Source organism: Ornithodoros turicata, chromosome 8, assembly GCF_037126465.1.
Source record: "Ornithodoros turicata isolate Travis chromosome 8, ASM3712646v1, whole genome shotgun sequence".
Taxonomy (NCBI): domain Eukaryota; kingdom Metazoa; phylum Arthropoda; class Arachnida; order Ixodida; family Argasidae; genus Ornithodoros; species Ornithodoros turicata.
In genome coordinates this window covers 17,808,546-17,823,285 of record NC_088208.1, presented here as the reverse complement: position 1 = coordinate 17,823,285, position 14,740 = coordinate 17,808,546, and the positions used below count along the sequence as shown (strand labels likewise).

The window sequence follows — 14,740 nt, the reverse complement described above, 5'->3', positions numbered from 1 at the left end:
TTCTCCATATTTTTTATTAAAATTCACTTATCAACTTATCCTCACAGTGTCAAGCTTTATTGATCTCTGTAGATTGTTTAATTTTATTCAAGTAGTAACTAAACCACGGTCTACACGAGCTAAAACGTTTGTTAACAGCATAAGTGTCACAAAAAAGGGCGTACGCCTCCCGTTTTCAACAAATCAGGGCAGATAACGACATCATTCGAGATGATGGTTGGCCAAGACGCTTGCTATGTGGTGAAGTTCATTTTTAAGAGTGTACTGATGAACGCCACGAATTGTCACGAATGATACACACTCAGAACAGAACCTCACCACGTAGCACGTTGTGCGTCAATCACTGCACTCTTAAAAATGAACTTCACCGCATAGCACGCTCGTAACCAACCATAATCTCGAATGATGTCGATATCTGCCCTGACTTGTTGAAAACGGAAGGCGTACGTCTTTTTTGTGACACTTATGCTGTTCATAATTGTCACAAAAAAGGCGTACGCCTCCCGTTTTCAACAAATCAGGGCAGATAACGATATCATTCAATGTTATGGTTAGCTAGGAACCTGCTATGCGGCGAAGTTCATTTCTAAGAGTGTGCCTTGAGTGATAGCGTTAATGCTTCTGATTTGAAGAGAGAAAGAGGCGCACGCCTTTTTGTGTCAATTTCGATATATGATAAATGATATATCGAAAAAAGGCGTGCGCCTCTTTCTTTCTTCGAAATCAGAAGCGATAACCCTATCATTCGTGACAATGGTTGGTGCACTACGTGATATGCGGTGAAGTTCTGTTTTTGGAGTGTAGCACGCTCTTGTGCATGACACTATCCAAAATGGCCTCGTTCTCCCCATGATTGGTTAAAAACCGGAGGCGTACGCCTTTTGGTTACACTTATGCAGCTATGTTAACTATCACAAAAAGGGGTGCTAAAGCCATCATTCTGTGCAATGATTGGCTTTCAACGTGCTACTTGGTGAACTCCTTACCCATATGATCCCATTTTCAACGATACAGTGGTTGTGTCTAGGGCACGGTGTAAGAAGAGAGAGAGGTGTCTGGACGGAGCTCCTCCGGCGGTCGAAATTGTGTTCGTTGTTCGCCACAATGACGCCAGAGGCGCTGCGCGGTTGAGGGCCGGATGCGTGCGATTCTCATGCTGCCGATCGTGGAGAAGATACTGATTCAGCGCACAGGTTGTTGGCAAACTCATGTCAGCTTTTCGTAATGCACTTATGGAGGACGGATTACGAATAGAACTGCAGTTCTACGGGGTATGAATCGTTTCTACAAGGGGCTATGCACCCGAACCTCGACGGCGTCATTGCTTCAGGAGAATGGTGACTGCCTCAGACTGCCTCCCGTGGCAAGGAACATGCACAACCTAAGCCATCCTCAGAAATCCAATACATATTTATTGCACATGGAGATGGGCAACAACGGAATTCCTGTCTGCTTTGACGGTGACTTTCGCCTGACCTGCGCACGTGTTTTCATCGATCTGTAATGGTTATCGTTCCCTGTCAGAAGCAACTCATACGAAACACCTTGCACGTCAAAGGACATACCTGCACAGTCACCATTCGTAGTTTGAGTATAGCACAACGATCGAATTCCTATCCGCTTGTCGCTTTCTTTTCCCCGACAGCTTTGGGAGATGTGTGAGTTGTTGCTGCGGAGAATTATGTGCTCGAATGTCGGCGCCATCATCGACGCCTCCCGAGTAAATAAATACGTATTCGTCGCATACGTCGTTTTGGGAAAGCAATCGATATATTTATTGCACATGGACATGGCAAATACAATGTTGCTGTGATAAGCGCTTTTGGAGGGGAGTAAAACTAAGCAGTGTTCACTACTTCCGGACAGAGGAAACGCAGAGCTGCTGTGCTAAACTCACGCTGACAACAGGTAAAATTATGTAAGATACTCAGTGCACGTACATAAAGGTAACACAAACTTGCTCTCAGAAAGCACGTTGAATGGCAATAAAATTAAGTAGGATACTCACTGCAAAATAAAGTATTGAAAAGTGTGCAAAAAATAAACGTGTTGACTAGAAGTAACATTAAGCACAATGTTCCCTGCGCATAAGTGGAGGCACAGAAAGTTGTTCTCACAAACACTCCGTGAACAAACTCCGTCGTGAACGGCTGTCCAAGTTTTGACAATGTAACGCTCCTCGAAGTGCAGCTCACACACTTTGTCCTTGGCGTCCAACACACGATCTTTCCGCGGTATTGCCCGTCGTCACGCATTCAACCGATCAGGGTCTGTTGGGACAGAAAACAACGATACTATGTCCCTGCAGGACTTGTAACGGGTTCGGCAACCCGGGGCGAAGCACTTTCCGACCATTTTTTGGCGTCAAAAGTTCCACCTGCAGTTGCGGACGCAGCCATCACCATAGACGTAGGAGGAAAAGAAGGCCCACAAGACGGGTCCTGCCCCTCGCGGCGCCTCCCCGAACAACGAACACATCTTCGACATCGGCTGCTCCTTCCGAGTATCGGCCGTTCGGACACCTCTCTCTTCTTACACCGTGGTCTAGGGAAAGGGATAAGTGGAAAAGCCTTTTGAAAGAGACGGTGGCGATAACGGGAACAGTGTAAATAGGCCATCCTTTATCCCTCTCCCTCCCCTCCGGGAGTTGTTAGGTAGTTAGGAGGCTCGGTGTTATTAAATCATCACTGTGTCTGAGAACTCTTGTGCTTGTCTTCGTGTCCCGTGTCTCTCGGTTATTCGTTCCTTCATCATCGTGCACCAGTTAGTCTGCGCCCTTTCTCTTTTATTGGTGAACTCCCATTTTAAGAGTGCCGAACCATATAATCTACACTCCATATAACAGAGCTTCACCGCATAGCACGCTCCTAGCCAACAATATTCTCGAATGACAGCGTCCTCTCCCTTAATTGGATAAAAACCGGAGGCGCACGCCATTTTTGTGGCAATTATGCACTGCATAATGCCACAAAAGTGGCGTACATGCCCTTTTTCAGCCAATCAGGGGAAAGCACGATGTCACTGGGGATGATGGTTGGCTAGGAGCGTGCTATCTGGTGGAGCTCCGTTTCTAGAGTGTACACTATTAAAACAAAGCTTATCTGCCCCGATTTGTTGAAAACGGGAGGCGTACGCCTTTTTTGTGACAATTATGAACAGCATAAGTGTTACAAAAAAGGCGTACGCCCCCCATTTTCAACAAATCGGGGCAGATAACGATATCATTGGAAATGATGGTTGGCTAGGAGCGTGCTATGCGGTGAAGTTCATTTTTAAGAGTGCACGGTGAAGACCAACCATTGTGCAGAGCGATACCTCTGTCACAATTGATTTGTGGAAAGCGAGGGGCGTACGCCTTTTTAGTGACAATTAACATTTCTGCATAAGTGCCACAAAAGGGGCGTACGCGTACTGTTTTCAACAACTCAGCGGAAAGAACGGTGTCCTTCGGGATGATGGTTGGCTAGCAGCGTGCTATCTGGTGAAGCTCCGTTTTTAGAGAGTACACTTGTTGGGAATCGTGAGCAGTGCCAGTCCTCATTTCACTTTCATTTGCATTGCATTTCAATTAAAAGAGACACTCCACTCAACAGGTATCCCACTGAAGTTAAGGAGCTACTGCCAAAGGTTCGAGATGTGCTGTCATTAAACTCGGAAAGCCTTCGTAGACAACCCATTGGTTCCCTGTTTAAATACGTAGTACGTGTGTGTCTCACCGCTGGAAGGGACTGGATATATTCTATCTCGGCCTACAAAGAAGACACGGGCATGATACTCAGCATTACGCCAGCCAGGTCCCTCCATGCGAAGCTCAAAGGCAGCACGCCCGTCATAGAATATCTGCGCGAGGTCTTGGAGTATGACAGCACACTGTTGGAAGAGGTCGCGAAGCTGGACTATCGTATGAAATATGGCAGCAGTGAATACGACAACACATCTTTAGTAACGGTTCAAGATCTGCCCCGAGTGCCATCAAAGCTATCGGGGGAGGACTGGGTGGGTGCCATCAATTCAGGCTTATACATACCGCAGAGGTTGTCACTCTATGATTCTATTTCCGTGACTGACATGCCTGCACTAGTGAACATAACGACACAGTTCTTCACGGAAGACAAGGAACTTGTTTCGGCATACATTTTTGCACAGGCGTTCACTCAACTGCTACAATTCAGTTTCAACAGCAAAGACGACCCGAAGTTTACTTGCCTTGTTGAGTCGTTCAGAAACTTTCGTGATCCCGTAGCAAACGTTGCAGCAACACTCATCGGAACACCCGTAACACAAATGCGGCTTCGTGAGTTCATCGATAGAGTACGCAACCACACGCGAGACCAAATGCTGTCGCCAGGTTGGATGGACGCTGGGTCCAGGTCCACAGTGAAGACCAAACTGAACACGTTACGGTTCAAGTTCTTCAAACCGAACAAGTACTTTTCAGACCCGAGGGCGCCGAAGATGACTTCAAACTTTCTGAAGAATTATCTTGATATTGTGCAGTACAACAAGCGAGAAAGTATTCGGTACCCCTTACCAGATCCTGCGAGACCGGGACAACTTAGCGCCTTCTACCAATCCACGCTGTATTGGAAAGATGTGGGCGTGGTCACAATGTCGATTACGGACGTCATTGATCCTCTCTATATGGATGACCGTGAGGATGACTTTCATAATTATGCGACAACAGGTGCAGCAATTGCTCGGCTTCTGTACCAAGCTGCCTTGGAGACTGAAAGTGCTTTTGACAGTATTACTACGAAGATTCACTCGTGGACGGAAAATGTGAGTATGTCTTTTGGCATCGTTTGGCTTTCCGATAAGATATGCGATAAAACGAGCAGCGTTGGACTCAGAGCATACACATCTAAGAAATAAACCAGTGCGGAAGGAAAGTTTTAGAGACACACTCTTAGTTGCGAATTCTTCCAATTCTGGACAATTACTCGCGGCCATTGCAGCTGACAGTGGTGCATTGTTAATTTCCCGATCTGCGTTAGTCGTGCCTTGCCTGTGCATCGAATCAACAAAGCAGACACGCCATCCGATCCGGCCCGATACGTTTCAGCTACAGAACAGAATGGTTCATGGCTCTGCGTCGCGAGATAGCTAACTTTCAAGAAAGTCGTGCCCATGTCCTACCAGAGAACAACGTTTCTCGAAGGTGTCCTTGGTTTGGTAATTGATTTCGATAAGTAATGTAAAACAACAAGACATTTTGCAGTTTTTCATAACATCGTTCCGCAGTGTACGTGATATACTCCTGCTGTGGTAGGAATAAGGAGCATTAGAAGCATTCTAAGGAGCATTAGAAAGGCGCTCCTGTACTGCAACTTCACCTCATAATACACTCCCAGTCAGCAGTCCCCTCGAATGACCTTGCTCTTCGCCTGATTTGTGGTGCGCGTTTTTGTGAAACTAATGAAGGTGCATCGTCACGAGAAGGCCTATACGTCGCGCTCTTCTACTACTAACGATCTGCTACACGTATTAACGTTCTGGGAGAGTGGGAGTGACATCCTGTGAATAAACCTTTCTAGCACACTGTAAAATCACACTGTAAACCACACTCTACACTCTTAAAAATGAACTTCACCGCATAGCATGCTCCCGGCCAGCCATCATCTCGAATGATATCGTTATCTGCCCTGATTTGCTGAAAACGGGAGGCGTACGCCTTTGTTGTGACAATTATGCTGTTCATAATTGTCACAGAAAAGGCGTACGCCTCCCATTTTCAACAAATCAGAGCAGATAACGATATCATTCGAGATGGTGGTTGGCTAGGAGCGTGCTATGCGGTGAAGTTCATTTTTAAGAGCGTACACTGTAAAAACCATTGCCACACTCTTAAAAATGAACTTCACCACATCGCAACGCTCCTAGCCAACCATCGTCTCGAATGACAATGTTCTCGCCCTAGATTTGTTGGAAACAGGAGGCGGAGCTTATTTTGTGGCACAGAATAGGCTCCGCCTCCCGTTTTCAACAAATCAGGGGCGAGAACGTTGCCATTCGGGATGATGGTTGGCTAGGAGCGTGCTAGCTATGCGGTGAAGTTCATTTCTAATAGCGCACGAATGATATGGGTTATCGCTTCTGATTCGAAGGGAGATGGGGCATACGCCTTTTTGTGGCAATTATCATATATAGAAACTGCCACAAAGAGGCGTACGTCCCGCTCTCACTTCAAATCATTCGTGGCCCTATCATTCGTGGCAATGGTCGGCGCAGAGCGTGCTATGCGGTGAAGTTCTGTTTTTAGAGTGTAGGAACTGATAACGGTAATTAGAGCAGATTCGACGCACAACACGATGAGAACCAACGGCGATTTAGAACGACATCACACTGAATGTCTGTATGGTCTGAACGCGTGTTATGCGGTAGAGTTATGCTTTTAACATGAAAGAACTGATGTTCTGAGGCTGGAACAACATAGGAGGGACAATTGGACAATATGACGCACCCTGGAAGTCGCTGAGAAGGTGTGTTAGCTTAGCTCAATTGGTAGAGCCCTGGACCGGCAATCCAGAAGATCTGGGTGCGGGTCCTACAGCTGGCTAACCTTTTCAGTGACTTTCATCTTTCATCATTATGCTTTTAAAGTGTACGCCTCATGTACAGGCGCGCAAGTCCTACAATCGCAGCGCGGACTGTTACATCTCAAGGTTCCTCCAGGACATGAAGTTCCAGGGCGAAGACAGTGCGGACCTCCGCGTCATGCTCTACTCCATGGCGAAAGGTTTAAAGGTTGCGTCCCAGCTGGCGGGACTGCAGGGCAATGCGACTCAACGCCTTTTCTTTTATCGCTATTGCCAGCGATTCTGCAGCACCAGACGCGACGAGGCAACGTTGCTGAAAGCCAGGCATTTCTGCGAGGTGCCTCTCGTCGACCATAAAAAGTTCCTTGTGGCTTTCGACTGCGGTCCCGAGACGCGTTTAGGAGCGCTTAAGCCCTGCGATGAATCTTAGCTGTCGCCCCGTTTCCTTTGTTTAATTGTGTACCCCGTTTATAGGATATCGATTAAACTATAGGATCAGTAAATGACAAAATAGTGATAGTAATGGTTGCGCTGACAAATGAAACTTCATTGTTCATGTGTTCATCGACATCAAGGCGGTGCTTGTGTACTACAAATGCTCGTGCGCCCATATTTTCTGCCGCCAGGGAAACAAAACCTGTAATGTTTCGCGCCCTATATACCATGCACAGAATGCACAAACAGAAAGCAAAGACTGTTATTATTAATAAAGACCAGCGTCACGGCCGAGTCGGCAAAACTCGCCGCTCGTTGCTGGTATAGCCAAGGTCATGCTAAAGCGCGTGCGTTTGTGCCCTCGCGCCGCGAAGCAACTCGTTCTGCAGTCTGGTAGGTGGTGGGTTCAAACCCTACTGAACAGCTGTGGCGTTGTGCTGTCTGACGTTTTCCCTGGTTTTCCCGCATACTTTCCATGGGAATGTCGGCACAGTTCCCCCTGAAGTCGGCCCAAGGACGCACATAACCCCCCTGTCCCCACTCCTTCCTGTTCTACTCTCTCCATCCGTCAACGAATGTACGCCACTCATAGCCATGGTTGCTTCGCGGTGCTAACATGGAATGAAAAAAGACCGTTCGGTAGCGCACGACGACCAATGTATGCGACTAAAAAAAAAATCGTGCCAACCAAACTCAACCAATGCAATCTTTGCTCTCCGCGCTGTTTGAACGGGCAATGCTGGTGAAGTGCATTTTTAAGAGTGTGCAGGCAATCAGGAAATAAAAGGAGAGAGGGAGATAGTTATTCCTTGCTATTTATCTACTTTTAACTATGTTTATTCAGCATTTCATCTGACCTGGATACAGTAATAACATATCTTGCAATATACAGTGTGATTTCAAGTAACAACGTTGTTGAGCATTTCACGTATGAGCAACTCCAGCTAAATTCGGACATCGATATTACTACCACGCAACATCCTACAAACGTTGTTGAGGTAGAAAGATTGTCACCAATGCAAAAGTTCTGCAGCTTTTTAGTTAACATTCATCCATCAGGCTCTGTTGAACTCATTCTGAGCGGCGTTCGAAAAAACAAGTGACGCTTCGGATGAGGTGAGATAGGGAAATGAAAAAGAATAATGAAAAAAGAAGAAAAACAAGCACAATCACAATAACTACAACTATAATCGTGTTCAGCCTAAAAGGGCATACCAGCTCTCTGTGCGAATGTATTTCCTGTCGAACGTATTTTCTGCTTTTTCTCGGTAACCACCGTGTAGATTTTAATGCGGGTGGTTTAATCGTAAAGAGGACGCCAAGCTGAATTAAATAACGTAGAAATAATTCTGAAATATGCCATATGTATTACGGCGACGTCACGAAAGTGAAAAAAAAAAAATACATCTTTTCTCATCCCTCATTGAACAGGTTTTCAGTAAATTTCTATAGCACTGAGAGAATATTTCAGCGTCTTATAACGTGGAAATATTTCAAGAATCGATAGACACCAAATTTATGTGTAAGCCACTTTCCGTTTTTATATAAAAAAAACATGAAATATGAGTACACATATACACCTACTGAAAGCCCAGTGAACCATGTCACACTGTGTCGCCACAAGGTATGGCGAACGTGGCGTCATCTAGTGTTTGAAAAATCGTGAATCGGAGATGCTCATAGACTGGAATGCCCTCTTAAGAAGGAAAATAAATGTAGTCCGTCAATTAAACATAGGCCGTTGGAGAAAAGGAGACGCAGTAGCGCGCAAGGATAAATACTGCAGCGCCACCATGCGTCATCAATAGGGGAGCGTACTTTCTGCCGCAGCGCAGTGTCATGCGGCGAGCAATAATTAACAGCCAATACGGAAGCAGTGTGAGTATATGATGAATTACATTGTCTTACATAGGGAAAGAGCGTGACCTACGGCGCATTAATATCTTGAGATCTGACAGACTAGATTTCTTTTCCCTCTTATGTTGAACACGACTGTAGAGCCCGAAGTTTTTGGGGTTTAACCCGTTTTGTTCCCCGAATTTGTACCCCGAATTTAAGGTTGCCTCTTTAGGGCAAAACCCGATTTTTACCCGGCGAATTGCCCCTCACTGAAACGTCTGTAGGAATGCACGCTAGCTCGTCTGGCAGCAAACGCAATTATATCACCGTGTGTACCAAGCCAGTAGAGTTCGTTTCACTAATACAGCCCGATTTCTCCCCCAATTCGGCATACTGGAAGTTTTTCCAACCGAATTCGCGTGAATTTGGGCCACATATTGATTTCCCCGATTTTTATCCCCCGAATTGGCAAAAAATATTTCCCGAAAACTTCAGGCTCTAGGTATAATAACATGGAAGGTGCCGCTTCGTTGTTTTCCGTTATGCAAAATCAATGAAATTAGTAAACACGATGAACAGTAACCGTTCTGAGGCTGAAACACGAACAGACGGACACGGCACAATCCTCAAGGTGCCTATAGAACAAGTAATAGAACAAGAATATTACAAGTAAGGAAGTACGTATAACTTAGTAGAAGATAACGCAACCCGCAATCTGTAACTAAACTTAGCAATACGTTCCATTGACCAACCTGCATAATGGGTAAAATGCAAATTTCGGTGAATCACATTGAATAAGCTGTCTGTAATTGATTTAATGAAATCAGGAAACGTCGCGTAAGACAGCCCCTTCGCCTATCTTTTGCATTTTTTTTTCTTTTTTAGAAATACAGAGCCAAGGATATTTGAGGAGAATTTCTTTCAAATATGATCAAGTTTCCCCTGTATGCGTGTAAAAATGCCGTGCGACAATTACTCATTTTATTTCGTTGCTTTTCATTCGGATAGTGCCTGCGTAATGACAGCCATGTCATATGAGGGAGAGTTCATCCCTTTCATATACCCGTATCGCTTTGCGTTTATCTTCACATTGCCACTTCCAGCAAGTCCATATTTCCAACGTAGCGGTCTCAGTCCACAGAACTTGCCGAAAAGAAAATTTGCTCCTTTCCATAGAGAGAGAGAGAGAGAGAGAGAGCATGGAGTGAATGACTATATGGTCTTCTTGTTCCTTCAAATATAATAGCGGCTCTCCTGGGGCTTCGTTTATTTCTTGTTTTTTTTATCACTTTACCGTACAGTTGTGCGATTTTACTTTTTTTTGCAATTAGAAAGGGGTCATTTTGAAACTTGACAAACAATCCAGCCGTGAGGGCACGTGTTGTATGGTAGCGAGTCTTTATCGCAGCAATGTTATAGAGCAGCGTTGGAAAATTGTAATGTTGAACTGAATAATAATATGTTGAAGTGACTCTCCGCCATATGATTTTCGTAGTTCAGTATTACATCCCGTATTCATTACAAGCTAATTATTATAAGCTTTACTCGCATGTCATTCCGAGGAAGAAACTTTGATGTGATGTCATGTGTAGTTCAAGTATAGAAAATACCGAGGAAGAGGGTCGAAAGGTATACGTTGACAAATCACAATAAAGTGGAAACTTTCACTTGGAATAGCTTCGAATATACTTTAGAATATACTTTTCTATTTCACTTTTTTACCTTTTTTTAACGAATTTCTCTGTAGGCCCTTGAAACGCAGGCATATGCAACAAAACAAACATTTTATGTGTGCGTATAGGTAAATATAAAGAGTCCATGTACACATTTTCGTCTGCTCGTAATTTTTTTCTACTGTCTGTGCGCCTTTCATCTCATTATGCTTCCTCGCCGACCAGCCCAATGTTTCACGCATTTGGGCCACTTCTATCCTTTATTGCTGTTGCTCAATCGTTATCTTGCATTGTTTCCGAAGAGGGTGAGTGAACTATTAGTATCACCATTAATTCTACCTAGTACAAAATAAGGTTGTGCTTCGTCGAACGTTCCCTTCTTTTCCTATCCCCGCTACACCACGCTAGCTTAAGATTGCTGAAAAAGTGCTTTGCTGGTTGAATTCAACCGAACGATAATCATTGTGCAATTTTGAAAAACATCGTGTATTTTGAGCAATTTGTGCAGTAGCTGCACGGTTCAGCGAGAACCGACACCTTCAGGAACCCCCACTTTCAACCTCATGTCCCAGCTCGCCTTTCGAGGTAGTATGGCTGTCCACGACTATTTTCCAACACATATCCTTGTGCCTCTCAATAACGTTCACGTGAATGGATGGTTAAAAAGTCTGGCTGGCAGAGCCCTCGTCTGCTGCATAAACACCTCCAAGGGTGACCAGTTTCTTCTCAGTATTTAGCGCGCGTCACAATCAACGACAAGCACAATATCTGATATGCCGTGAGCGTCCAGGGTTCACTATTGTGGGTCAAACATGGACGGACTCCCACCCGCTCACGTACGGTTTCGTTCAGGTTTAATTACGGTCGCTGTAGTCTGCCTAGGAAACCTTCCAACTTGATCAACACAGGTCTTTACAAGGTACGAGGGCCGCCGGTACAAATAGCCACCATCACACATCGCGTAATAACTTGTCCCGACGCTATCAAAACACGCTCACAAACCACATCATCATCATCATCATCATCATCAAGTCATTCTATCCCCATTTTTTTCTTTGCCACGTCACATCACATCAAGTCATTCTGCAGCAAGATGGCGCCACCAGTCACGGACAGGTCACAAAGCATTCCATGTGACAGCCAGACTTGTATGAATCACAACAGTCGTATTACTTGTTCGGTGGCCTTCAGTCCTTCCTGTCAACGAACCGCACTAGCACCTTGAAGACGGCTTTGCACATCGACACCAGCACAAGGGTCATGACCGTTACGAGAACGACGACCTTCACAAGCTGGAACTGATCGAGACTAATACCACCCGTATCGGACGCCGACGTTGCGTTGATCACGTCCGGTACGGGGGTCGTGACGTTGTTCCAGAAGTGCATAGAGGAACTCCGGTAGTCCTGCAGGTCCCTCTCAGCGTGTGCCGCTCGAGGAATGGATTGTAGGAGCTGCAAAGGCGGCAGCCCATCGTCACTCGTCGCCACATGTTTTTTGTGTTTACGAGAGCGCGGTTCTTATTTAGTCTCTTTTGCACGCCTGCAGGAAGGACAGGCCTAGTTCGAAGGCCGAGAGTATACGATGGTGCTGCCAGTAGCCTTGTGCGTTGACTTCCAACAGCTTTGGAACTATCTGCAACAAAGAAACGTGGGCTGGTTTGTTGCTGTCACGTGGATGTGTGGTAATACGTACACTTAACTTTCATTGCGTTGGGTGCCCAGCGAGAAAGTGTTAAACAAAAAAAAAAAAAACGCTTAGCTGCCTCTGATAGATAGTTTTGTCACACGCTTTGCGAGTTTGCGTTCATGTCATGCAGTAAGTGAGACAATTGCATAAATTGAAATCGAAAATGAGAATATTAGCTTTTTTTTTTTTCATGGATTCGGTATAGCTTCGGCCATGGATTCGGCCATAATACGCTATTGCACTCAAAATCACGGGGTTTCTCATGAGAGCACTACAAAAATTTGATACGAAAATCTGTAGCTTGGGGCATCTTGCTCTGTGGGTTTCACGCGGGACGTTTAGGCTTTTATGTCATGCAGCCTATTTTTGACAATGAAGTCAGCCCTTGTACTCCTACATTCTACACTATTAAAAATGAACTTCTTCCGCATTGCACGCTCCTAGCCAACCATAATCTCGAATGATATCGTTATCTGCTCTCTGATTTGTTGAAAACGGGAGGCGTACGCCTTTTTTTGTGACACTTTAATTGTCACAAGAAAAGGCGTACGCCTCCCGTTTTCAAGGAATCAGGGGAGAGAACGATGCCATTTGGGATAACGGTTGGCTAGGAGCGTGCTATGTGGTGAAGTTCATTTCTAAGAGTGTAGGGTATTAAATGTGGTTCCATAAACTCTTAAGACGGAGGGTGATTTTCAACAGTCTTGTGGTTGTTGAAAACGGGAGACATATGCCCTTTCGTAACATTTTACACGTACGCAAACTGTTATAAGATTGGCGAACGTTCCTCGTCCTCAGCAAATCAGGAGATAGTGGGATATCGTTCTGAATGCTGGCTGGCGGGCGCGTAAAGATCTGCACGCGTGCACGGGACAGCCGTTCTCTACACTGCTAAAACAGTAGTGGTGGTGGTGGCGCTGGTGAAAAGGCCGAACCGCATGGCACGAAAAACTGTCCGAAAACTGTCCGAACCTAAATCGGGACCGAACTTTTTTCTGTGCATCACCGCATGCTACCGAAATGCATCCCAAATTTCAGCCGAAGACTTCTGGCCTTGGGGAACATCGCCTTTCAACCATCCAGCTCAATGAGATAATCGGGTAGAAGCCGCACACACGGCAACAGTCGACCCGACTGCTACGTCATCGTTGCTATGGCTCTTCTTCCGGCTGAATAGCCATTGGATGCTTCTACTTTTTCGGTTGGCGTCACTTCCCATGTCGGAGGAGAAATCTGGCTTGGCCAGATCGGGCCGAATTTGGCCCGGAATTCTGTTCACCGAAAAAAGTTCAGTCCCGAATTCGGTTCGGAAAGAATTCGGACGCTTTTCGGGCCATGCGGTACACGCTAAAGCGCTCTCCGTTGTCGGCCTCACAGTGCTTCACCACATAGCACGCTCCTAACCAACCATCATTCCGAACGATATCATGTGTCCCGACTTGAACAAATCTCAAGTCGTGTGTAATGACATATCATGTGACCCGATTTAAACAGATTTGAATGATATCGTTCGGAATGAGGGTTAGCTAGGAGCGTGCTATGTGGTTAAGTAAGTGTAGGGAACGGCTTTCGGTATCGGTGCCAACGAAAGGGCACACCAGCTAGCGTGCTCGGCACACCTGAGCTGCAGTCCTTGTTTACGAACTCCAGACGACACCGACAGGAAAATAACCGTTCAGCAGCTTGTTGAACTGCGTCACCCTGGGATACGGGACATCATCCACCGCAACCGCCCCCATCTTCCCATGAAAAAACCTTCCTCGTGGCATACAGACCACGCTCCATATATAGGCTCCTCACTGGATCTGCGTGCACCAACTCTAAACTATTCAAGATCGGCTCTGCTGTGGTCACTGTCAACAACCTGAAACAATGGAGCACATCCTGCGAGACTGCCGAGCATACCATTCTGCGCAGTGGAGCCCATCTCACTCACTCCAAGCGCTGGCACGCTAGCGGACATCCTCTACTATACGCTGGCTCTTATGCCGAACGTTTTGCTAAAGCAACAAACCTTGTTCTCTTCCTGCAGGAGGCGGGTCTTGCTCAGCGACCCCTCTAATACTTTGCACTCCCCGACGAGCTCACGCACCCTCTTCGCATCTCCATCCTTCATCCTCCATCCGTTCTTTTTTTTTCTTCATTTTTTGCTATAGTCGGGACGACGCCCACTTCTGTGTGGCTAAAAACGGCTAGCCGATCCTGCCATTACTCCCCCCCCCTCTGTTTTAACAGTGTACTACAGGCAGTGAGACTTAACGAAAAGCGCCTGCGGCCAACGCATGAATATTGCGTGCCCCGAGATAAACGATTCGTTCCGCGTGGCTCAGGCGATGCCTCTACTTTCCTTGACAATGCGTATCAATCCGACATTGGTACCCACTTCATCTTGCACTGATATCGCGCACCAGTTATAGGAGTTTGTCTTTGCAGAAACCATTTTGAAGATAGCGTGTGAGCCTGCGCTTTGTATCTCGACTGATATGTCTATACGTAACACCGCAGTCATCTAGCGAATATTACGGCTGAATGGGCCCGCGAAAGCGTAGTTGAGGGGGAGGGCCATCA

General features: G+C 46.0%; 1 protein-coding gene across 2 annotated transcripts in view; it reads left to right on the top strand.

Annotated features, from left to right (window-relative positions):
- The window catches only part of LOC135366016 (neprilysin-1-like), a 31,310-nt gene extending 24,263 nt beyond the window's left edge, over positions 1-7,047 (top strand). For both annotated transcript variants that reach the window (XM_064598670.1, XM_064598669.1), the window contains 2 exons: positions 3,594-4,779; positions 6,619-7,047. In XM_064598670.1, coding sequence (XP_064454740.1) covers positions 3,594-4,779; positions 6,619-6,966 — 1,534 coding nt within the window. In that variant the 3' untranslated portion in view covers positions 6,967-7,047. The remainder of the gene's footprint in view (positions 1-3,593; positions 4,780-6,618) is intronic.
- Positions 7,048-14,740: the final 7,693 nt, after the last annotated feature.